At 38.2% G+C, this 24,481-nt stretch overlaps 2 protein-coding genes across 2 annotated transcripts in view; one reads left to right on the forward strand and one right to left on the reverse strand.

The window, feature by feature from the left end:
* LOC137386383 (fatty acid synthase-like) overlaps positions 1 to 16,998 on the forward strand; it is a 28,263-nt gene extending 11,265 nt beyond the window's left edge. Inside the window, exons 12-31 of the mRNA XM_068072835.1 lie at positions 979 to 1,208; positions 1,372 to 1,506; positions 6,009 to 6,175; positions 6,424 to 6,698; positions 7,274 to 7,390; positions 7,539 to 7,796; positions 7,912 to 8,079; positions 8,196 to 8,926; positions 9,032 to 9,215; positions 9,349 to 9,526; positions 10,010 to 10,149; positions 11,203 to 11,403; positions 11,895 to 12,211; positions 13,948 to 14,206; positions 14,321 to 14,544; positions 14,636 to 14,819; positions 15,318 to 15,469; positions 15,564 to 15,810; positions 16,303 to 16,542; positions 16,641 to 16,998. Of these exons, the coding sequence (XP_067928936.1) occupies positions 979 to 1,208; positions 1,372 to 1,506; positions 6,009 to 6,175; positions 6,424 to 6,698; positions 7,274 to 7,390; positions 7,539 to 7,796; positions 7,912 to 8,079; positions 8,196 to 8,926; positions 9,032 to 9,215; positions 9,349 to 9,526; positions 10,010 to 10,149; positions 11,203 to 11,403; positions 11,895 to 12,211; positions 13,948 to 14,206; positions 14,321 to 14,544; positions 14,636 to 14,819; positions 15,318 to 15,469; positions 15,564 to 15,810; positions 16,303 to 16,542; positions 16,641 to 16,855 (4,622 nt within the window). The 3' untranslated portion in view covers positions 16,856 to 16,998. The remainder of the gene's footprint in view (positions 1 to 978; positions 1,209 to 1,371; positions 1,507 to 6,008; positions 6,176 to 6,423; positions 6,699 to 7,273; positions 7,391 to 7,538; positions 7,797 to 7,911; positions 8,080 to 8,195; positions 8,927 to 9,031; positions 9,216 to 9,348; positions 9,527 to 10,009; positions 10,150 to 11,202; positions 11,404 to 11,894; positions 12,212 to 13,947; positions 14,207 to 14,320; positions 14,545 to 14,635; positions 14,820 to 15,317; positions 15,470 to 15,563; positions 15,811 to 16,302; positions 16,543 to 16,640) is intronic.
* A 3,365-nt stretch (positions 16,999 to 20,363) lies between these two features.
* LOC137386399 (fatty acid synthase-like) overlaps positions 20,364 to 24,481 on the reverse strand; it is a 32,660-nt gene continuing 28,542 nt past the window's right edge. Inside the window, exons 30-31 of the mRNA XM_068072836.1 lie at positions 23,202 to 23,441; positions 20,364 to 21,043 (exon numbers count right to left, since the gene is read on the reverse strand). Coding sequence (XP_067928937.1) covers positions 20,829 to 21,043; positions 23,202 to 23,441 — 455 coding nt within the window. The 3' untranslated portion in view covers positions 20,364 to 20,828. The remainder of the gene's footprint in view (positions 21,044 to 23,201; positions 23,442 to 24,481) is intronic.

Here is a 24,481-nt window from a genome sequence, read left to right on the forward strand (position 1 = left end):
CTCAGGTAGCTTAATTGGCAAGATATTTGCCGGGCGAACAGAAAGTTCCGAGATCAAATCTTCTGCAATTGTTCATTCCAGAATTTTAATAGCTATAGCTGGACTAGGGATGGCATTTTTAGTTTGAAAAGGTGTGATTGACTATCGTTGGAGTTGTCCCACCGATAGCTATCGAATTATCAATAAGCAGACAGAGTTCACCGATAGTTATCGCGTGACTTGGCAGCTGGTAAAACTATCATATTACCGAGAAGATAACTTAACTAGCCAGATGACCATATGTGCCTGAAAAGATCAAGGATTATGGGAAGCAATGGAAAAAGGAAAAGCTGCAGAAAAAAATCTGCAAAAGAAACACCAAAAACTATCTGCAAACTATCGGATTATATTTTTTTTATTATTCGATGATGATAAATAAGTTTCGGATGTTTTGATAGGCTCAAAATAGGCAACATATTCATATCGAGAAGACAACTGCCGATTATCGCAGTCGACTATCGAGCTATCGTGCAACCCTAAGCTGGACAAACCAAAGTACACACAAACTTTGAGATTTATATATAGAGACTGGATGAATATCCAACATTTGCACATGAACATATATTCATGAATAGAGACATATGAATTGACATGTACATGATATTATGCTAAGCTCTAACAGAAGATGCTGCAGAAGCTTCCAGTGTAGAAACAAAAACAGTGGAGTCTTAAGACATCATTTATAGCATAAAGTATTGTAATTAGCTGAGTTGACAGTTGACTGCTTAAATTTAGTCAACTACATGTAGTAACTACACGTAGATGACCATATTTTGAGTTTGTTATTTACCTGTTCTAGTGCTCATTTGAACTTACAAATGTATCTGTAACAACATGTACTTGATTGAAATAGATTTGTTTGCTCTGAAACCATTTTTACTTCTGTCACGCCTTCTTTAAGAATAATAAAACTTGCAATTTTATTTTACTTTATCAAAGGTTTGACATGGCAGGAGGCTAAAATACGATGTCCAGAAGGAGTTGTGCCAGCCTGTCATAATGCAGAAAAAACCGTCACAATATCCGGACCTGTAGAGGCTGTCAGAAACTTTGTAACGGAGCTGAAGAATGAAGGCTGCTTTGCTAAGGAAGTATCGAGCAATGGCATAGCCTTTCACTCCAATGACATGGTGCATGTCGCTCCAAAGCTTAAAGACTGCCTTTTTAAGGTATGGCTTCATTTGACATAAACCTCTGACAATATTTAACCAATAACAATGCTATCATTTAAACTTAACAGTATGACAGTATTAGTGAAGCTACACAAATTGTAATAGCTACAACTGCCCTGCTCTGTTCATTGTTACTGAAAACTTCAGTACCGTACTACAGGTAATCAAGGCCAAGAAGAGACACTCTAAATGGGTCAGTACATCTGTACCAGTAGAACACTGGGGCTCAGCACTTCACCAGTATTCTTCAGCTGACTATCATGCCAACAATCTTGTCAGCCCTGTACTGTTCCAGGTAAACTTAGATTTATTTGTTTTTAGACCTAATCATGGTTCCATGTCTATAATTGGTCAATACCAAATCAATTACACTCTACACCCAACCACGGTTCCATGTCTATAATTGGTCAATACCAAATCAATTACACTCTACACCCAACCACGGTTCCATGTCTATAATTGGTCAATACCAAATCAATTACACTCTACACCCAATCACGGCTCCATGTCTATAATTGGTCAATACCAAATCAATTACACTCTACATCCAATTACAGTTCCATGTCTATAATTGGTCAATACCAAATCAATTACACTCTACACCCAACCACGGTTCCATGTCTATAATTGGTCAATACCAAATCAATTACACTCTACACCCAACCACGGTTCCATGTCTATAATTGGTCAATACCAAATCAATTACACCCTACACCCAACCACGGTTCCATGTCTATAATTGGTCAATACCAAATCAATTACACTCTACACCCAATTACAGTTCCATGTCTATAATTGGTCAATACCAAATCAATTACACTCTACATCCAACCACGGTTCCATGTCTATAATTGGTCAATACCAAATCAATTACACTCTACACCCAATCACGGTTCCATGTCTATAATTGTTCAATACCAAATCAATTACACTCTACACCCAATCATGGTTCCATGTCTATAATTGGTCAATACCAAATCAATTACACTCTACACCCAACCACGGTTTCATGTCTATAATTGGTCAATACCAAATCGATTACACTCTACACCCAACCACGGTTCCATGTCTATAATTGGTCAATACCAAATCAATTACACTCTACACCCAACCACGGTTCCATGTCTATAATTGGTCAATACCAAATCAATTACACTCTACACCCAACCACGGTTCCATGTCTATAATTGGTCAATACCAAATCAATTACACTCTACACCCAATTACAGTTCCATGTCTATAATTGGTCAATACCAAATTAATTACACTCTACACCCAACCACGGTTCCATGTCTATAATTGGTCAATACCAAATCAATTACACTCTACACCCAAACACGGTTCCATGTCTATAATTGGTCAATACCAAATCAATTACACTCTACACCCAACCACGGTTCCATGTCTATAATTGGTCAATACCAAATCAATTACACTCTACACCCAATCACGGTTCCATGTCTATAATTGGTCAATACCAAATCAATTACACTCTACACCCAACCACGGTTCCATGTCTATAATTGGTCAATACCAAATCAATTACACTCTACACCCAACCACGGTTCCATGTCTATAATTGGTCAATACCAAATCAATTACACTCTACACCCAACCACGGTTCCATGTCTATAATTGGTCAATACCAAATCAATTACACTCTACACCCAACCACGGTTCCATGTCTATAAGTGGTCAATACCAAATCAATTACACTCTACACCCAATCACGGTTCCATGTCTATAATTGGTCAATACCAAATCAATTACACTCTACACCCAACCACGGTTCCATGTCTATAATTGGTCAATACCAAATCAATTACACTCTACACCCAATCACGGTTCCATGTCTATAATTGGTCAATACCAAATCGATTACACTCTACACCCAACCACGGTTCCATGTCTATAATTGGTCAATACCAAATCAATTACACTCTACACCCAACCACGGTTCCATGTCTATAATTGGTCAATACCAAATCAATTACACTCTACATCCAATCACGGTTCCATGTCTATAATTGGTCAATACCAAATCAATTACACTCTACACCCAACCACGGTTCCATTTCTATAATTGGTCAATAACAAATCAATTACACTCTACACCCAACCACGGTTCCATGTCTATAATTGTTCAATACCAAATCAATTACACTCTACATCCAACCACGGTTCCATGTCTATAATTGGTCAATACCAAATCAATTACACTCTACACCCAATCACGGTTCCATGTCTATAATTGTTCAATACCAAATCAATTACACTCTACACCCAATCACGGTTCCATGTCTATAATTGGTCAATACCAAATCAATTACACTCTACACCCAACCACGGTTCCATGTCTATAATTGGTCAATACCAAATCGATTACACTCTACACCCAACCACGGCTCCATGTCTATAATTGTTCAATACCAAATCAATTACACTCTACATCCAACCACGGTTCCATGTCTATAATTGGTCAATACCAAATCAATTACACTCTACACCCAATCACGGTTCCATGTCTATAATTGTTCAATACCAAATCAATTACACTCTACACCCAATCACGGTTCCATGTCTATAATTGGTCAATACCAAATCGATTACACTCTACACCCAACCACGGTTCCATGTCTATAATTGGTCAATACCAAATTGATTACACTCTACACCCAATCACGGTTCCATGTCTATAATTGTTCAATACCAAATCAATTACACTCTACACCCAATCACGGTTCCATGTCTATAATTGGTCAATACCAAATCGATTACACTCTACACCCAACCACGGTTCCATGTCTATAATTGGTCAATACCAAATCGATTACACTCTACACCCAACCACGGTTCCATGTCTATAATTGGTCAATACTAAATCAATTACACTCTACATCCATCCACGGCTCCATGTCTATAATTGGTCAATACCAAATCAATTACACTCTACACCCAATCACGGTTCCATGTCTATAATTGTTCAATACCAAATCAATTACACTCTACACCCAACCACGGTTCCATGTCTATAATTGTTCAATACCAAATCAATTACACTCTACACCCAACCACGGTTCCATGTCTATAATTGGTCAATACCAAATCAATTACACTCTACACCCAATCACGGCTTCATGTCTATAATTGTTCAATACCAAATCAATTACACTCTACACCCAACCATGGTTCCATGTCTATAATTGTTCAATACCAAATCAATTACACTCTACATCCAATCACGGCTCCATGTCTATAATTGTTCAATACCAAATCAATTACACTCTACATCCAACCATGGTTCCATGTCTATAATTGTTCAATACCAAATCAATTACACTCTACACCCAAGTGTAATATGATAAGGAAGGAGCTAAATCTATAAATCTATAACTTACTCGTGAAACTGCTGAACTAAAATGTTATTAATATTATCTTCATGTGAGTTTGGTGAACAGCCACAAAATGTGACAGATCTGCAAAGAGTTGTCTGCTTTTCTCAATGTAGACAGTAAAATAATAGAGGAGACAACTTAGAATTTTTTCAAAATACTTAGCGCAATGCAGCATATGTATTTATCAAACAGCATTTTCCTTATATCAAAAAAATATTTGAGCTAGCACATTAAATTAAGTTAATCAATGTATCATTGAAACCCTCACACCAGTAGAGTCCAACTACCACCACACCAGTAGAGTCCAACTACCACCATACCAGTACATTGAAACCCTCACACCAGTAGAGTCCAACTACCACCATACCAGTACATTCAAACCCTCACACCAGTAGAGTCCAACTACCACCATACCAGTACATTGAAACCCTCACACCAGTAGAGTCCAACTACCACTATACCAGTACATTAAAACCCTCACACCAGTAGAGTCCAACTACCACCATACCAGTACATTGAAACCCTCACACCAGTAGAGTCCAACTACCACCATACCAGTACATTGAAACCCTCACACCAGTACAGTCCAACTACCACTATACCAGTACATTCAAACCCTCACACCAGTAGAGTCCAACTACCACCATACCAGTACATTGAAACCCTCACAACAGTAGAGTCCAACTACCGCCACACCAGTACATTCAAACTCTCACACCAGTAGAGTCCAACTACCACCATACCAGTACATTCAAACCCTCACACCAGTAGAGTCCAACTACCACCATACCAGTACATTCAAATCCTTACACCAGTAGAGTAAATCTCTGCCTATGATCACGTTGACATACAAATTATCTCACATTAGATGTATAATTTGGTCATATATTCAACTCTACATTCAAAGCAATGATCGACATGACATTTGAAGTCTTTTAAAATATTGTTGTTTTGTAAATAATACTGAGACAACTGGTGAAGATTAAAAAGAGAATGTAATAAAATATAAAAATAATAAAAGTATATCTGTATATATTATGTTAGTGTTTAAATTGCGGTAAGTTACCTTTGCATCTAAACCTACATATTACTGAGCCTCTACATCCTTCATGCATCTCTAATATGAAGTAACTGTAATAGCTATCACTTATTGATCAATATTTTACATACACATAATTTAGTTTTACAGGGTTTTATATAATACATTCATTTTAATGTTGTATGAAATTCTCTATAGTATTTACTTCGGAGCATTTTGCTGTGGAATGAAATAAATGAATTGTGGTGGACTCTTATGGAAATATTTCTCTCAACAAGCGATGGTTTTAACTTAGGAAGATCGCAGTGCAAATTAATTTTGTATAATGTAGAGACTCCGCTACCTTATGTTTCTATTGTACAGGAAGCGCTGACGTTCATACCAGCAGATGCAGTGACTGTTGAGATTGCTCCTCATGCCCTCCTTCAGGCTTTGCTCAAAAGATCTCTGAGCCCGGACAGCGTAAATATTGGACTCCAAAAGAAAAATTGTGGGGATAATTTGAACACATTCTTTGAAGCAATCGGAAAGTAAGCAGCAAACTCCTTTTAGAATATTCAAGTGCTTCAAACAATTGTTTGGTATCTTTATGGCTGCCATAAAATATGACTGCCACCAGATTACTGTAAACTGGATATTACAGGAGGCAAGTTCATTAACAAAACAGACATCTCTGTTTCATCTCTGAGACTTGAGGTCGTAGGTCACTGAACTTCATTTCTTGCGGAACAGTGTAGATATCAGACTTAGGTATTGAACTGCTGACGATTATTTGTAGGTTGTACCAGGTTGGATTTAATCCTAAAGTGTCAGCACTTTATAATCCTGTAAGTTATCCAGTATCCAGAGGGACTCCCTCAATTTCATCACTCATCCATTGGGACCACTCCATTAGCTATGATGTACCAACGGAAAAAGACTTTGAGTTCAAGCTCGGTGAGAATGGTTGCGGGCGAGTAGCGTATTCCATATCTCTTGAGGACAGCCAGGAGAATGTAAACCGCTATCTAGTTGGTCACATGATTGATGGACGTATTCTGTACCCTGCTACAGGTCAGTCTCTATCTCTATTTGACAGCTATCAGTATGGCATTGTAACTTATATTGAGAAGTTTTCACAAAAACCAGCTTTTTATGTAAACACCCAAGTGCTATGAATCCGTATAAAGTGTGTGAATGTGTTAATCACATTCATTAATCACATTAATCAGAGAAATTTGAAAGCTGATATTAAATTAAAAAAATGTGATTAACTGGTTTGAAATTTTTGTCAGCAAAACAAATCCAGAAGTAGATTTATTATGCAAATATTCCAGCTGGGCAATAATTTATACCTGTACTATTATTTGTGAGTTGTCTGCCCATATCTTTTATTTGTACAATAATTAATAAATGAGGGCTATAAATATAAGAAAATTTAAAATAAAAAGTTAGGAAAAATAAGGAATCTAACAAACTAAATAAAGACTAGAAAATAAGTAAAAAAAAAGTTATAGATTCAAAGAGTATCTCGTAAAGCTAAAAACATAGAATAAAGTGTAAAATAAACATTGTTTATTATAATATTCATAGCTGTTTGATCCTTTATTCTTGTCACAACCACTTGAACTCCTTCGTATGTATGTCAGGTTACCTGGTTCTGGCCTGGAAGACTTTAGCTCTCTCACTAGGACAAGAGTACACAACTCTACCAGTGCGATTTGATAATATCGCAATATTGGAGGCTACTATGCTTCAAAAGGAAGGTAAGCGAATTGCCTAAAAGAAAGTGTTGTATTCATAAAATAACACTAATAAAACCTGTAGCTCTTGATCCAGATACATTTATGAAGATAAGAAAGTAAAGTAATCTTGAGAAAGAAGGTTGTTTGAACTTACATGTATGTTGCGCAGGAGAAGTGGTGCTACTTGTAAGTTTGCTGCCTTCGACTGGAGCATTTGAGGTCATTGAGAATGACAAAGTGAAAGCGTCTGGACAGATCCGCGCAATCAGCAATGGTAAGGAAGCATTGTTCAACTTCCCATCAAAAATAACAAGTGAGGTATCTTCTGGGATACCTCTTGATGCTGAGGATGTCTACCAGGATCTGAGGCTAAGAGGTTACGAGTATGAAGGACAGTTTCAAGGAATTCTTCAGGCTATGTCTAATGGTAAGAGCGAGTTTTAAAATGCCAGCAAAATGGTTGTTTTTAGTTGTTGCTGTTTGACAATTAGCGCATTCTTTGAAGACACGCGAAACATAAAGTGCGGTGGTTTTGTCTGTAGGAGACTCCAGCTGGTTGAAATGGGACAATGATTGGATATCATTCCTAGACACAATGCTGCAGGTGGCTATTCTCCGCTCCGATGACAGGTCTCTCCAAGTACCGACAAGGATTAGCAACGTCAGAATTGACCCTGGAAAACTTGTCCCTCAAGCATCATGCACAGGAGGTCACAGAGGTCAGTAATATGTTTGCTTTTTAGGAGTTTCTTCCCTTGCATACATGAAGCGATTTCGACATATCACCAGATTAAACACAACGGCTTTTCAATTTTTTGTGTTACAGTCGAGGTGATCACACAACCAGCTTTAAAACTCATTCAGACAGCAGGAGTTCAAATATTTGGTCTTTGCACGACTGCCATGCCAAGGAGAAAAAGTCAAAAAGCACCAGTTTTGCAAACATATGAGTTTGTCGCTAACGAAAGAAAAGTCACTCTAACACCGTATTTGCAAGATTACTTGGACTGCTGTGTATCTGCTGCTAGATCGAAGTTAAAGTGCCTAGATGGCCAGGCAACTGCCCTGGAAGTGCCTATGCCTTTAATCCAGCAGCTCTCAGAGTTGCCCAGTAGCAAAAGAGATGTAGCAACTCCAGCGGACATATTTCTTAGAGACCAGAAGTTTGTTTTGCTCAACTGCCTGCACACGATTGGAAAAAACTCAATCGATTCTCGCCATGGTCTTGTTAACGTTACCGATGACCTTCTTCTTCGATCAATCTTTGCTCCTGAATATTCAAAGCCAGCCTTAGACCTAGTTTTTGAAGACAGGTCCTCTAATCAAGTAAAATTCATAGAGCTGGTAAGGTCGAGCCAATCTCCCTGGTACCAGGAAGTGTTGGCTTTTTGTGACAACACATCGCAAGTGTGTCCAGAGTATACAGTGTGGCTAAATCTCAATGATGATGCTGCTGCTCACACCAATCCAAGAGTTTCTGTCACCCAATCAGAGTACAGCATCAAACAGCTTCCCGCCACAGACTACGATTTGGTGCTTGGCTCCCATCTCTTTCAGGTACCTTCTTCCCTTTAGTTGTTACAAAGAGCTTCTTTGTTTTGGCTGAGAAACGCCTATTTAAGCAACTTGCTTTTTGCTATTGATCAAGTGTTATTATTTAAGGTGGACAATGGAATAGAGTTAGCAAAGCAGATGCTGCGGCCTGGTGGATTTCTGCTCACTGTCGAGTATAATGCTGAACTAAAGGCTATGGTTCAGTTGTTGAATCGAGACTTCCAGCTCGTCTATCAAGTGGAAGACCCCGTTCAGACTTTGATGCTTTGGAGGGTTATACAGCTTGAACCTGGTAAGCGGCTAGGAGGTTGTAACTACTTGGTAAACCATTTTTCATTGTGTTATATTTTAGTATCACAGCGTCTAGGCAGCGATCGCCGTCCTAATCCTTACGTTCATCGTTGAATATATATGTTAAATCGTAGAAGAAGAAGAGATATCAGTATCTGGTGTTGGTACAAGCTGGCTGGAGCCACTCAAAAAGAAATTGGCTTCTCTTACTTCTACTGAGGACAAAAGGCTATGGATAGTTGCTGACGATGCCAATGGTGTGATTGGACTAGTCAACTGTTTAAGACTGGAGATGATGGGAGCAAAGCTGAGGTAATGTCTAACTAAAGCCATTATTGAATTTAATTACATTTGAATCTCTGTTTTTTTATTTCCGCTCCCTTTTTCAAACTTTCCGAAATTTTTACAATAAATAAAACAGAAATTAGGAAGTAGAAAATAAATGAATAAAATTCTGTTCGTTTGCTTTATTTTGCTTTTAATTACTTGGCCAGTAGGATATTATTTCAAAAACTGATGTTTACAGTTTTAGCTGCTTAAACTTGCAAACGTTAGCAAACTACGGAATGATAGCAGGGCTTGCCACAGAACAGCAGAGCAGGGCTGACAGAAGTGCAGAAAAGCAGCAACTCGGAGTTTAATTTCAAAATTGTCAAAGTTCAAAGTCTGCCAGCCGCTGATTTTTCTAGTGTACATGTATCTGTTACAATCCTGAACTCTCTCTCTGGAAATTCATTCTTGTTTCATATATGAAGATTAAACAGCATTTTGAATAATTGTAAAAATTATTTTCAGATGTATTCTGAATGCTGGACCTGACAAGCTGCCACCTGCTAACTCCCCTGAAATGCGGAGAATCAAAGAAAAAGACCTGGTCATGAATGTGTTTAAGAAAGGCATCTGGGGCTCTTATAAATACCTTCCCATGCAGACAGGTGAGAAAGGCATCTGGGGCTCATATAAATACCTTCCCATGCAGACAGGTGAGAAAGAAGTCTGGGGCTCATATAAATACCTTCCCATGCAGACAGGTGAGAAAGAAGTCTGGGGCTCATATAAATACCTTCCCATGCCCACAGGTGAGAAAGGAGTCTGGGGCTTATATAAATACCTTCCCATGCAGACAGGTGAGAAAGAAGTCTGGGGCTCATATAAATACCTTCCCATGCAGACAGGTGAGAAAGAAGTCTGGGGCTCATATAAATACCTTCCCATGCCCACAGGTGAGAAAGGAGTCTGGGGCTCATATAAATACCTTCCAATGCAGATAGGTAAGAAAGGAGTCTGGGGCTCATATAAATACCTTCCCATGCAGACAGGTGAGAAAGGAGTCTGGGGCTCATATAAATACCTTCCCATGCAGACAGGTGAGAAAGAAGTCTGGGGCTCATATAAATACCTTCCCATGCCCACAGGTGAGAAAGGAGTCTGGGGCTCATATAAATACCTTCCCATGCAGATAGGTAAGAAAGGAGTCTGGGGCTCATATAAATACCTTCCCATGCAGACAGGTGAGAAAGGAGTCTGGGGCTCATATAAATACCTTCCCATGCAGACAGGTGAGAAAGGAGTCTGGGGCTCATATAAATACCTTCCCATGCAGGCAGGTAAGAAAGTAGTCTGGGGTTTATATATATAAATACCTTTCCATTTTATATATATATACATGTATATATATAATATATATATATATATATATATATATATATATAATGTAAACTGTATGTTTTATATACATGCATGAAATATATGTATATATCTTTTTATATATATAAAGATATATATATCTATATATATAATAAAATTACAATATATATAAAACTACACGCTTTATATATATTGTAGTTTTATGTAGTTATGTAGAATATGTAGTTTTATTAAACTATAAAACTACATATTCGTATATGTATATATACGTATATACATTGAGTGTGTTATATGAAGCTTTTGATACAGAGTACTATACCTTATGACTCTGTTTACGACAGGCAAGCTGAGTAGCCAATGGGCTAATGTAAACCACAACCCGAGTAAATCGGGTCTCTCTAGTCTGTGCTGGATGGAGGCCCCTACCAAGCACAGCGAACCTGGAGGCAGTTTTCAACAACTCTGCACCACAGGCTATGCAGCCCTCAACTTTAGAGATGTTATGCTCGCTACAGGAAAGCTGGCTCCTGAGTCAATTCCAGGTACTGTACATACCTACGTACATACCTACCATACATACGGTATATTATTTTACATTTTGTACTGCATAACCCCTAATAGTTTGGCAAAAATGTGTAGCGCTTGGCATTCTAATGCCTGGTTTTAGAGACGAAGGAGCGATGTTTAAAGTTTTTGCTTCCTTGATGTTTCATTTTAATCTATTAATCGCCAAACATGAGGCATTGCTTGCAGTTGCAGGAAAGTTTAGCAAGATTAGGTTTGCATGAAACAACGTTTCACAAAAATACATTTAGAGTGAAATTTGTACCTTTTTGGTATACACACTTTTTTTCTTCTTCGAATTGACTTCACAAAGAGTGCATGCATGCACACAACTCACCAGCTGCCTAGAGATGCTAAGTTGTTGCTATGTTGTGCAACTGCGAGGGGTAGTACACTCTAGCCTCAGCTGTGAAATGCATGTCAAGAAGCCTTAAAAAGCTAAGCAGGAATAAAGGTGTTTGTTCTTCAGGTTATGAGAAGATGAGAGATTGTCTACTTGGTATTGAGTTCTCAGGATGGTGCTCACCGAACAACAGGAGAGTGATGGGACTCTGCTCCGCTAAAGCTTTAGCTACAACTGTCCGTGCTGATGAAAGGTTTCTCTGGGATGTGCCAGAAAACTGGACGATGAGTGAGGCAGCAACTGTGCCGGTCGTTTACTCGAGTGCTTATTATGCGCTTATCGTTAGAGGTCGCTTGAGAACCAAAGAGTCAGTGCTTATTCATTCCGGCAGCGGTGGTGTTGGCCAGGCAGCCATCGCCATTGCCCTAAGCCTCGACTGCCAAGTAGGTATATGTGATTAGAGAATAAAGCTTGTTAGAGTTGTATTTTTATAGCCATCTAAAATGCAGCAGAAAAAAGTAATTCAAATCACAACTTAAACTACTTTGAGAATATGTTGTGGTTTAAAGTGAAAACTTTGCCAAATATAATTATTAAAAATTTATACCGAAAAGATACAATTTATATTACCAAATGTTGTAATAGAAACTGAATGCACAAATGTCAAGGTCAGTCTTTATGATCCTATAACACGGCGTACACTAATTCTAAGATGTTGTAGCACCCTGTGTGCTCTAACCTTTAAAATAATTAACTCACTCTGTATTGACAGTAAGAGTTGTGCTCCTCTGACAGACTTTACACTCAGTCTTTTCTACTCTAGTTTCCAAATAGCTTTACATATTTTTATTTCCATTATTTGCACTTTTTTTATAAAAGGATATATACTTGTTTACTTTTGCTTGAAAAATCTTAATCTTCACCAGCCAATCATTGATCATGCTCTTTCAAATTTATAATTGTTACAGTTTTCACTTTAATATTATAATTCATATAAAGTTAGAGAACTATTATAAGAATGAGTTCATATTTTGTTAAGTACTTTGCTGACCATATGGCTGACCTAGTATTCGTAAATCAAACTTCCTAGAAGTTCTTGGTCTAAAAGCATCGGCAGACCTCTGGTTTGAGGTCTGGCAGCGTTCTTGTTGCTAAAAGCATAGGCAGCACTCTGGTTTTAGGTCTGGCAGCATTCTTGTTTCTAAACTATGCATGTTTAAATTGAGAGTGATAAGGTCTAGTGCCCTAGCCATTCTTTTTGAGTCATGTCATTTCTTCAAACTCTCACCTACTGTCTGTTGATGCTTTGTTGCACTTGTCTTGCTTTTGCATCCTTTGCATCTTTCCTTACCGTATCTGTTCTCTTTCTTGAGTGTTATTAATTTCGCTCTTTTTATTCATTCGCTTTATTCTTGCCTGTTTTAGTTCTCTACCCCAATCATTATATGTAGCTAGATATACAATAATATATAATCACTATGTATGACTATATATAATAATATATATAATCATTATACTCATATGTAACTATATTCTGTTTGCGCATTTGACTCCTCATTTGTTGTCTGTCTCTATTATGTTGGGCTTGTCCTTCATACACTCTGAGCTGCTCTCATCTCCTTCTTTGTTATTCTCTGGCCGCCTCTCTTTGCTGCCCTTTTGGTTCACCAGTGTTGAGAGTAAATAATTAATATTATATACAGACAATACTGTATTTATTTATTCACTAAAACTTCTGAGAGTTTGCTAAGAAGGTTCTTCAAGTGTTCTCGAACAACAAAAACTTAGTGAGATCTTACGATAAGTAACTTGTTTGCGAAGGAAGTTAATTAATTTATTCCTAACTGTCTACTAGAGAGCATAACATTCAGCAAACTAACACACAATGTAAGTGATCATCAGGCGCGCTAAAAGGGTGCAGAGAATAAGGGTGCAGAGAATTCACGGGTTTCTGAAAGACAGGAAGGTAGTAAAATGGCGCTGTCGGTAGAGTGATGGTCTACAAAGCTGGGTGTTGTGAGTTTTAACCTGGCTTATAGCATTCTTTTATCTCATTATATCTGAACATGCTATCATATTTGCGTCATTCTATCATGCTACATCAACATGCTATCATGCTGAACACACATGCTATCATATTTATATATTAATAATTTTGAACTTTTTTGTTTTTCTACAGGTTTTCACTACAGTTAGTAGCGAAGAGAAACAGAATTTTCTGCTGTCAAGGTACCCAAAACTAAAGAAAGAGAATATTTTGAACTCCAGATCGCAGATGTTTGAATTTGATGTGATGCGACTAACGAATGGAGATGGGGTGCAAGTGGTGCTCAACTCTCTATCAGAAGACATGTTACAGGCTTCCCTCAGAGTCCTCTCTCTACACGGAAGGTTTCTGGAACTCGGAAAGTTTGATTTGTCCAACAACTCTTCTCTAGGTAATTAGAAATATAATTTCTTCTTAAAAATATTTTCTATATATTATTTTCTCTTACACTCTGTTTCCGTTAGTTTCGTTGTTATATGTATGACAAAACTTACTTTTTTTTTAGGTATGGCTGTGTTTTTAAAGAACACAAGTTTCCATGGCATCTTGCTTGACTCCCTGTTTGATGAAGATAATATCGAATGGGAGGAAGTGAGACAGCTGGTGTCATCAGGAATAAAATCTGGAGTTGTGACACCTCTTAAGTATACCAAGTTTGGGAAATACCAGCTAGAGGAAGCATTCCGATTCATGGCAAATGGCAAACACATTGGAAAAGTTCTCATTCAGGTAGATATAGTATTACTGTTCATTATATCTTAACTGGTGGCTTTTGTACAGATTGTTAATGTTTTTCATGTGAGAATACTTACTTGCGTAGGTGAAGGATGAATTATTCAATCAAACAGAGGCAATCGATGTGCTGCCAAGATTTTTCTGCCATCCTGAAAAATCATACCTCATAGTCGGTGGTTTGGGTGGCTTTGGACTGGAACTTGCTCAGTGGCTTGCATCTCGAGGTGCCAAAAAACTTGTCCTCACATCGAGATCTGGTGTAAAAAATGGTTGGTAAAATAAACAACTGTTCTTTGCAATTCTCCATACTTCTCAACTAGTTGCATCTGAATAACAATTGGCATGTTCTAACGGGTGACCAATTAATCGAAATAACCAATGTCATGCTTTGACAGGTAACTGATGTATCTGAACAACTAGCATTCTTTGATAGGTTATTAATGTATATAAATAACAAATGAAATTCTATGACAGGTTATTCAGGTATATACATGTACATAACAACTGGCATGCTTTGACACGTTACCAATGTATATAAATAACAACTGGCATGCTTTGGCAGGTTACCAATGTATATAAATAGCAACTGGCATGTTTTGACATGTTACCAATGTATATAAATAACAAATGCCATTCTTTGACAGGTTATTTGTGTATATCCACGACAACTGGCATGGTTTGACAGGTTATTCATGTGTATACATAACAACTGGCATGCTTTGACAGGTTACCAATGTATATGAATAACAACTGGCATGCTTTGGCAGGTTACCAGGCCAAAATTTTGAAGCAGTTGCGCTGCCAAAAGGTGAATGTCATTACATCTACGAGAAATGCAGCGTGCTATACAGAAGCTGAAAAGTTGTTGCAGGAATGCATAAACATCGGACCACTTGGAGGGGTATTTAACCTGGCAGCGGTAAGTTGCATTTATTTCTTAAACTCGCCTTAACTTGATTTCTTCAGATATTTCCACAGGTTTGTGATGGCATCTATACGGTTTATTCTTACAGGTACTTGGAGATGCGATTGTAGGAAATCAGACAGAGTCTTCCTTGAAGGCTGTGCTGGAGCCAAAGGTCACGAGCACACTAAACCTTGACAGCCTGACAAGAGAACTCACTGCTGACTCCCTAGACTGTTTTGTCGTCTTTTCGTCAGTTGTAGCGGCCATAGGGAATAAAGGACAAATCAACTATGGCTTTGCTAACTCTGCCATAGAGAGAATGTGTGAGAAGCGTTACTCAGATGGACTTCCTGGTAAATATGACTAAATCCATTTTATTCTGTAGAAGTTGTCGTCTCTTACGCAGGTTTTTTAAATAGGTGACTGGGTTTAGTATTAGGCATAAACACTAGAGCAGAAGAACCCGGTTCATTGTGGCATATCAGTAGTGTTGGTAGACCATTCTGTGATACCCTTAAAAACGACATGTGGTATGACTACCGCAAACCATTGTAAATAGTACAAACTGGCAGTTATTGGCTACAATCCATTTGAATAGTAGCTTTGGGTGTACTTATACGTATTGAACATATGATCCTTGCAAAGATTATTGATATTAATATTAGAATGATTAGGTATGTAAATGTTGTTTGCGTACTGACCTATGCATGGGGACTATTTGTTTTCGTGCTTCTAAATTTTTATGCAAGAAAATTTGTTCATATGTTGATTTCTATATTAAAACTTACTGAACTCTGATGGAATTTTCAGTTTTTGCTATACACTCACCTCCTACTCTGTTCAAGGTCTGGCAATTCAATGGGGAGCCATTGCCGATGTCGGTCTGGTAATATCTAACCATGGCAACAACAGTACAGTAGTGAGTGGGACCTTTCCTCAACGCATTTTCAGCTGTCTGATGACCTTGGACAAACTGTTGTGTCATCGTAATACAGCTGTAGTTGCTAGCTACCTCGTCGCTGAGAAGAAGTCTACCTCGACTATTTATCAGAAGGATGTAGTAAAGACAGTCTTCAATATTCTTGGTAAATGCTTCAGTGTCTAAATAGTGAACACAACTTTACAGAAAAACATTACAGCAGTAGAATATTGAAACCAAAGTAACATTTCCTCATTTTGACAGGAATGAGTGAGGATTCATCAGTGAATTCCCAAAGCACTCTGGGTAGCCTTGGCCTTGACTCTCTCATGGCAGCAGAAGTGAAACAGGTTCTCGAGAAAGAGTTCAACTTGAACTTCACAGCAGAAGAACTTCGAGTACTGTCTATAGACTCTCTGAAATCTGCTGCTGAAGCATTACCTCAATCAGAACAAGACATGGTTGAGTCTGTAAACTGAATAGGGTTTGAATAGAGAAGGTATAACGACAAAACCAGCCAGCCAACAGTCAGTAACCTCCTTCTATTAAACATGACAGTCAATTTTTATAGTTAGGTAAGATATCTGGTTGCTGTCTCTGCCTCATATGTCAACTGACTCCTTCCTATTTACTTCAAGCAGTGTGAAATACAAAAATGAATAGCATAACCAGCAAGGAACTAGAATTCCTGAAATTACCTCTGACTGAACATTTTGCTAATCCGTTTAGATTTGTATAATAAAATTTATTCACCTATGTACACTCATTTGATAGACAATATGTACTCAATTATGAAATAAAACCCACTGTGTTTATTTTTAATCCCTGCATATTATATATTTTTATCTACATTTTTGTACTACATGTTATTAACTAGAAAATTAACTAACACACATATTAACAACGAATCAGTACTCCTGCAAACTTGTGATGTCATATTTTCTTCCTTTAATATAATAATAAAACTTCAATAAGCAACTCATCTCTTCTCAAAGGCAACTTGGTTCAAACAAAGCCTTCCCAGTTTTGTAATAGAATACGTTAGTCATACAAAGGTAATGCTACAAGACACAATTACGAGGGCGGGGTGATAGAGCCCTACATAAAATTCTAACTGTCCAATAAAAAGCTAGCCTGTAAAACCAGTGGAAGTGCTGAACCCTTAACACATACGTCAGTTGAGTAAACCTCAGACATACCTCAAATGTGTACACCTCATATGTACCTCAAATGTGTACACCTCACAGGTACCTCAACTCTGTACACTTCATACATACCTAAACTCTGTACACCTCACACATACTTCAACTCTGTACATCTCACATATACTTCAACTGTGTACACCTCACACGTACCTCAACTCTGTACACCTCACACGTACCTCAACTGTGTACACCTCACACATACTTCAACTCTGTACACCTCCCATATACCTCAACTGTGCACACCTCACACGTACCTCAACTGTGTACACCTCACACGTACCTAAACTCTGTACACATCACACATACCTCAACTCTGTACACCTCACACATACCTCAACTCTGTACACCTCACATGTACTTCAATTGTGTACACCTCACACGTATCTCAACTATGTACACCTCACACATACCTCAACTGTGTACACCTCACACGTACCTAAACTCTGTACACATCACACATACCTCAACTCTGTACACCTCACACATACCTCAACTCTGTACACCTCACATGTACTTCAATTGTGTACACCTCACACGTATCTCAACTATGTACACCTCACACATACCTCAACTGTGTACACCTCACACGTACCTCAACTATGTACACTTCACACATACTTCAACTGTGTACACCTCACATATACCTCAACTGTGCACACCTCACACGTATCTCAACTGTGTACACCTCACACATACCTCAACTGTATACACCTCACATACACCTCAACTGTATACACCTCACACGTACCTCAACTCTGTACAGCTCACACGCACCTCAACTGTGTACACCTCACACGTACGTAAACTCTGTACACCTCACACGTACCTCATATTTTACACCTCACACATACCTCAACTATGTACACTTCACACATACTTCAACTGTGTACACCTCACATATACCTCAACTGTGCACACCTCACACGTATCTCAACTGTGTACACCTCACACATACTTCAACTCTGTACATCTCACATATACTTCAACTGTGTACACCTCACACGTACCTCAACTCTGTACACCTCACACGTACCTCAACTGTGCACACCTCACACGTACCTCAACTGTGTACACCTCACACGTACCTAAACTCTGTACACCTCACACATACCTCAACTCTGTACACCTCACACATACCTCAACTCTGTACACCTCACATGTACTTCAATTGTGTACACCTCACACCTACTTCAACTGTGTACAGCTCACACGTACCTCGACTGTGCACACCTCACACGTACCTCAACTGTGTACACCTCACACATACCTCAACTGTGTACACCTCACATATACCTCAACTGTGCACACCTCACACGTATCTCAACTGTGTACACCTCACACATACCTCAACTGTATACACCTCACACGTACCTCAACTCTGTACAGCTCACACGCACCTCAACTCTGTACACCTCACACGTACATAAACTCTGTACACCTCACACATACCTCAAATCTGTACACCTCACACATACCTCAACTCTGTACACCTCACACGTACCTCAACTGTGTGCACTTCACACATACTTCAACTGTGTACAGCTCACACGTACCTCGACTGTGTACACCTCACACGTACCTAAACTCTGTACACCTCACACATACCTCAACTCTGTACAACTCACACATACCTCAACTCTGTACACCTCACATGTACTTCAATTGTGTACACCTCACACGTATCTCAACTATGTACACCTCACACATACCTCAACTGTGTACCCCTCACAGGTACCTCAACTGTGTGCACTTCACATGTATTTCAACTGTGTACACCTCACACGTACCTCATATTTTACACCTCACACGTACCTCAACTGTGTACACCTCACACATACTTCAACTGTGTACGGCTCACACGTACCTCGACTGTGTACACCTCACACGTACCTAAACTCTGTACACCTCACACATACCTCAACTCTGTACAACTCACACATACCTCAACTCTGTACACCTCACATGTACTTCAATTGTGTACACCTCACACGTATCTCAACTATGTACACCTCACACATACCTCAACTGTGTACCCCTCACAGGTACCTCAACTGTGTGCACTTCACATGTATTTCAACTGTGTACACCTCACACGTACCTCAACTATGTACACTTCACACATACTTCAACTGTGTACACCTCACATATACCTCAACTGTGCACACCTCACACGTATCTCAACTGTGTACACCTCACACATACCTCATATTTTACACCTCACACGTATCTCAACTGTGTACACCTCACACGTACCTCAACTGTATACACCTCACACGTATCTCAACTGTGTACACCTCACACATACCTCAATTCCGGTACACCGCACACATACCTCAACTGTGTACACCTCACACATAGCATTACAAATGAAGGAAATTGCAGATATCACCAGGCCTACCGCTGGGCTGAAATAAGGATAATTTAATAGTATGTTATTTAGCTACCTATTTAGCAGTACTATCTTTCCGACTTAAGGATTTGAACACCACTAAAGGACTTCCATTGTACCTAGTTTCAGTTGCTGCCATAATAAGCAGTTTGAACTACATATGGACTGATGCTTTTAGGGGTTTGGCACATCCACTCTACAGGCCAGTTTTGAATTGGAAAGATAGCGCCTTTCTGCGGGGCTCTATCACCCTGCCCTCGCAATTGTGTCTTGTAGCATTACCTTTGTATGACTAACGTATTCTATTACAAAACTGGGAAGGCTTTGTTTGAACCAAGTTGCCTTTGAGAAGAGATGAGTTGCTTATTGAAGTTTTATTATTATATTAAAGGAAGAAAATATGACATCACAAGTTTGCAGGAGTACTGATTCGTTGTTAATATGTGTGTTAGTTAATTTTCTAGTTAATAACATGTAGTACAAAAATGTAGATAAAAATATATAATATGCAGTGATTAAAAATAAACACAGTGGGTTTTATTTCATAATTGAGTACATATTGTCTATTAAATGAGTGTACATAGGTGAATAAATTTTATTATACAAATCTAAACGGATTAGCAAAATGTTCAGTCAAAGGTAATTTCAGGAATTCTAGTTCCTTGCTGGTTATGCTATTCATTTCTGTATTTCACACTGCTTGAAGTAAATAGGAAGGAGTCAGTTGACATATGAGGCAGAGACAGCAACCAGATATCTTACCTAACTATAAAAATTGACTGTCATGTTTAATAGAAGGAGGTTACTGACTGTTGGCTGGCTGGTTTTGTCGTTATACCTTCTCTATTCAAACCCTATTCAGTTTACAGACTCAACCATGTCTTGTTCTGATTGAGGTAATGCTTCAGCAGCAGATTTCAGAGAGTCTATAGACAGTACTCGAAGTTCTTCTGCTGTGAAGTTCAAGTTGAACTCTTTCTCGAGAACCTGTTTCACTTCTGCTGCCATGAGAGAGTCAAGGCCAAGGCTACCCAGAGTGCTTTGGGAATTCACTGATGAATCCTCACTCATTCCTGTCAAAATGAGGAAATGTTACTTTGGTTTCAATATTCTATAGCCTGTCTTGACAAGCTGTTGTTTTGGCGTAGTTGATAGTAGTAAATTGACCTACGAGCTCAGTCTCTGAACGCATTAAGCTCGTAAGTCGAAGTATGACTGTAATGACTTTGGATGAGAAAGGCAAGAATCTTACACACATGGTAATGAATAATACCAATGATTTAGAAGCTTCTATATTATTGATAATACAAAGAGTGACCAAATAGAAATTAAACTAATAACAAACTAATGAATCAGATGAGGTTTAGAAGCAGTTACGCTGGACCACTGTATTAAACACCCATTAGACATGACTGAAAATAACTAGACGAGATAGTTTTTGTCTAAGGTTGGTTGAACTAGATTCCTGCTTTGAAGCGGCAGTGTTTTCTGATTTTAGTATAGCGATTTAATATAGTTTTGAGTAGACTGTTGGCATGCACTGTACATGTAAAACCTTGATGGAGGTTATGTAATAAGACATATATGTTACTGTCTGTGATGTTACTTGTTTAAAAGCTCTCTGTGTGATACCACAGCTCTCCATGTGTGAACGTAGGCACTTTTCTGCAGCAATTCATATTCGGCCTATCAATCTGGTCACCAATCCTCCTCTATTTTTAACTGAGATTAGGGTTATGTCATCACTATTTCTACTTCCCACTACTTCGACATCGGTCAAGAACTTGATACGCTCATCACATTTGAGTTAGAAAAAAATCCTCATCACCGAACTCCTCATCTTCACCTTCCTCAGCTTTTGTCTCTTCTTTCTTTTTCTTTCTAGCCAGAGAATGTAGCAGGAGTTGGCCAGTTTTTTCAGCCCTGCTCACATCCAGATCAATACAGTTAACATTGGGACATGGTGTGATATCTGCTTTTATGAACAGTGCTCGAAGTGCAGATCTAAAGCACTGCACATCCGGGTTATTGTTATAGTCACCCTTAGATCGTATTGTGGAAAGCAGAATCTCAATGTGATCCTGGTTGATCTTAAAGGTTAGGAAGTAGTTGATGTAAGGGTAGTTGCTGAAAAGATATTGAGCAATGTCATGTACAGATTTGGCTGCTGACTCAAAACCAATGACGAAATGATGATGATTTTCCTATTATTTTCTACTAGCAGCTTTCAGCTTGGTGTCTTTAATCGGCATAGATAGCTTATGATATTGTTGAGAACTTCTTGTTTTGAGTTGAAGTTCTGTTTTGTTATGGGCAATTCAGGATATACCTGGGGTGTTGTAGTCTCTTCTGATGACATTTCACTAAGAATTTGGTCTTATTGTTATGTTTATGACTTAAAAACTAGCATGCCAAGCGTGATTCCACTACTAAACTTATTGCTCAATTGAAGGCTTTGATGCTGTGATGCACATCACTACGACGTAACGTCGTGAGAACAACAGCCAATTATAGGCCTCACTTTTGCTCCATTGTATTGATAGCTATTCGCCAATCTAGGGTTTACTATATCTATGCGTACTGCACCTGATGCATCAGCTGCACTTATAGGGAGTTGTTCTCTTCCGTCTACGCGGCTTGGCCGCGATGTTGTGTCGGTCGCTCCGTTGGTAATCATAACGGATTTCACGCAAAAATTTATGTAGAAAAAAAAAACAAGATTACAACGTTTAACCAAAGACTAGTTTTTGTGATAAACTTTAGTAGAACTTAAGAATAAAATAAACTTAAAATAAAATCCATTAGAACAAATAAAACTGACTGATACACAAATAGAAATAAAACTGACTGAGCGCACAAATAACGACATGTTTAGTCGCTGTTGTTACCTAAGTTCTCAAATTTTACTAAAGTTTACCGCAGAGACTGGTCGCTGGTTAAACGTTATAATCTTATTTTTTCTACATAAATTTTTGTGCAAAATTCGTTATGATTACCAATGCGACCGACATAACATCGCAACCGAGCCGCATAGACGGAAGAGAATAACTCATTATAAGTGCAGCTCATGCATCAGGTGCAGTACGTCTTGTGACAAGCTGTTGTTGCTCGACGCTCGACGGGGAGACAACTACGCAAAAACAACAGCTTATCAAGACAGGCTAAAATATTCTACTGCTGTAATGTTTCTCTGTAAAGTTGTGTTCACTATATAAACACTGAAGCATTTACCAAGAATATTGAAGACTGTTTTCACTACATCCTTCTGATAAATAGTCGAGGTAGACCTCTTCTCAGCGACGAGGTAGCTAGCAACTACAGCTGTATTACGATGACACAACAGTTTGTCCAAGGTCATCAGACAGCTGAAAATGCGTTGAGGAAAGGTTCCACCCACTACTGTACTGTTGTTGCCATGGTTAGATATTACCAGACCGACATCGGCAATGGCTCCCCATTGAATTGCCAGACCTTGAACAGAGTAGGAGGTAGGTGTATAGAAAAACTGAAAATTCCATCAGAGTGCAGTAAGTTTTAATATAGAAATCAACAATTAAACAAGATTTTTTTACATAAAAATTTAGAAGCACGAAAACAAATAGTCACCATGTTTGGGGTCAATACACAAACACCAATTCCATACCTAATAATTCTAACATTTATAGCAATAATCAATATATAATATGTAATATTGAGGCTGTTAATATTCAATCATCAATAACCAATACTAAGCGGTTAATACGGGTAATCAATACTAAGCATTTAATAACCAATACTAAGCTGTTAATAACAAATACTAAGCTGTTAATAACCAATACTAATTTATTAATAACCAATACTAAACTGGTAATAATCGATACTAAGCCATTAATAACCAATACTAAGCTGGTAATAACCAATACTAAGCTGGTAATAACCAATACTAAGCTGTTAATATCCAATACTAAGCTGTTAATATCCAATACTAAGCTGGTAATAACCAATACTAAGCTGGTAATAACCAACACTAAGCTGTTAATAACCAATACTAAGCTGGTAATAACCAATACTAAGTTGGTAATAACCAATACTAAGCTGTTAATATCTAATACTAAGCTGGTAATAACCAATACTAAGCTGGTAATAACCAATACTAAGCTGTTAATAACCAATACTAAGCTGGTAATAACCAATACTAAGTTGGTAATATACAATATTGTATATTACCAGCTTAATGTATTTACACAAAGCTACTATTTAAAATCCTTTCTATATCAATATACTATATGATATCTTGCAATATCAATACGTAATACTAAACCTAGCTGTTACCGTGTATCAACAAGAAGCTGTATTAATATTGAATCAATAATAATAACTAGAAATTCCACTGTCATACAGCCCACTACCAAAGTTATATTGGAAAAAAGAAAGGGTACTGATGGTTGAGAAATGCAATATTAGCAGTCAAATGGCACTGCAGTGCAATAGGATAACTACAATGGTAGCTGTAATGTACTGGGTGTGGGTGT

The sequence above is a fragment of the Watersipora subatra genome, chromosome 1, assembly GCF_963576615.1.
Source record: "Watersipora subatra chromosome 1, tzWatSuba1.1, whole genome shotgun sequence".
Classification (NCBI taxonomy): domain Eukaryota; kingdom Metazoa; phylum Bryozoa; class Gymnolaemata; order Cheilostomatida; family Watersiporidae; genus Watersipora; species Watersipora subatra.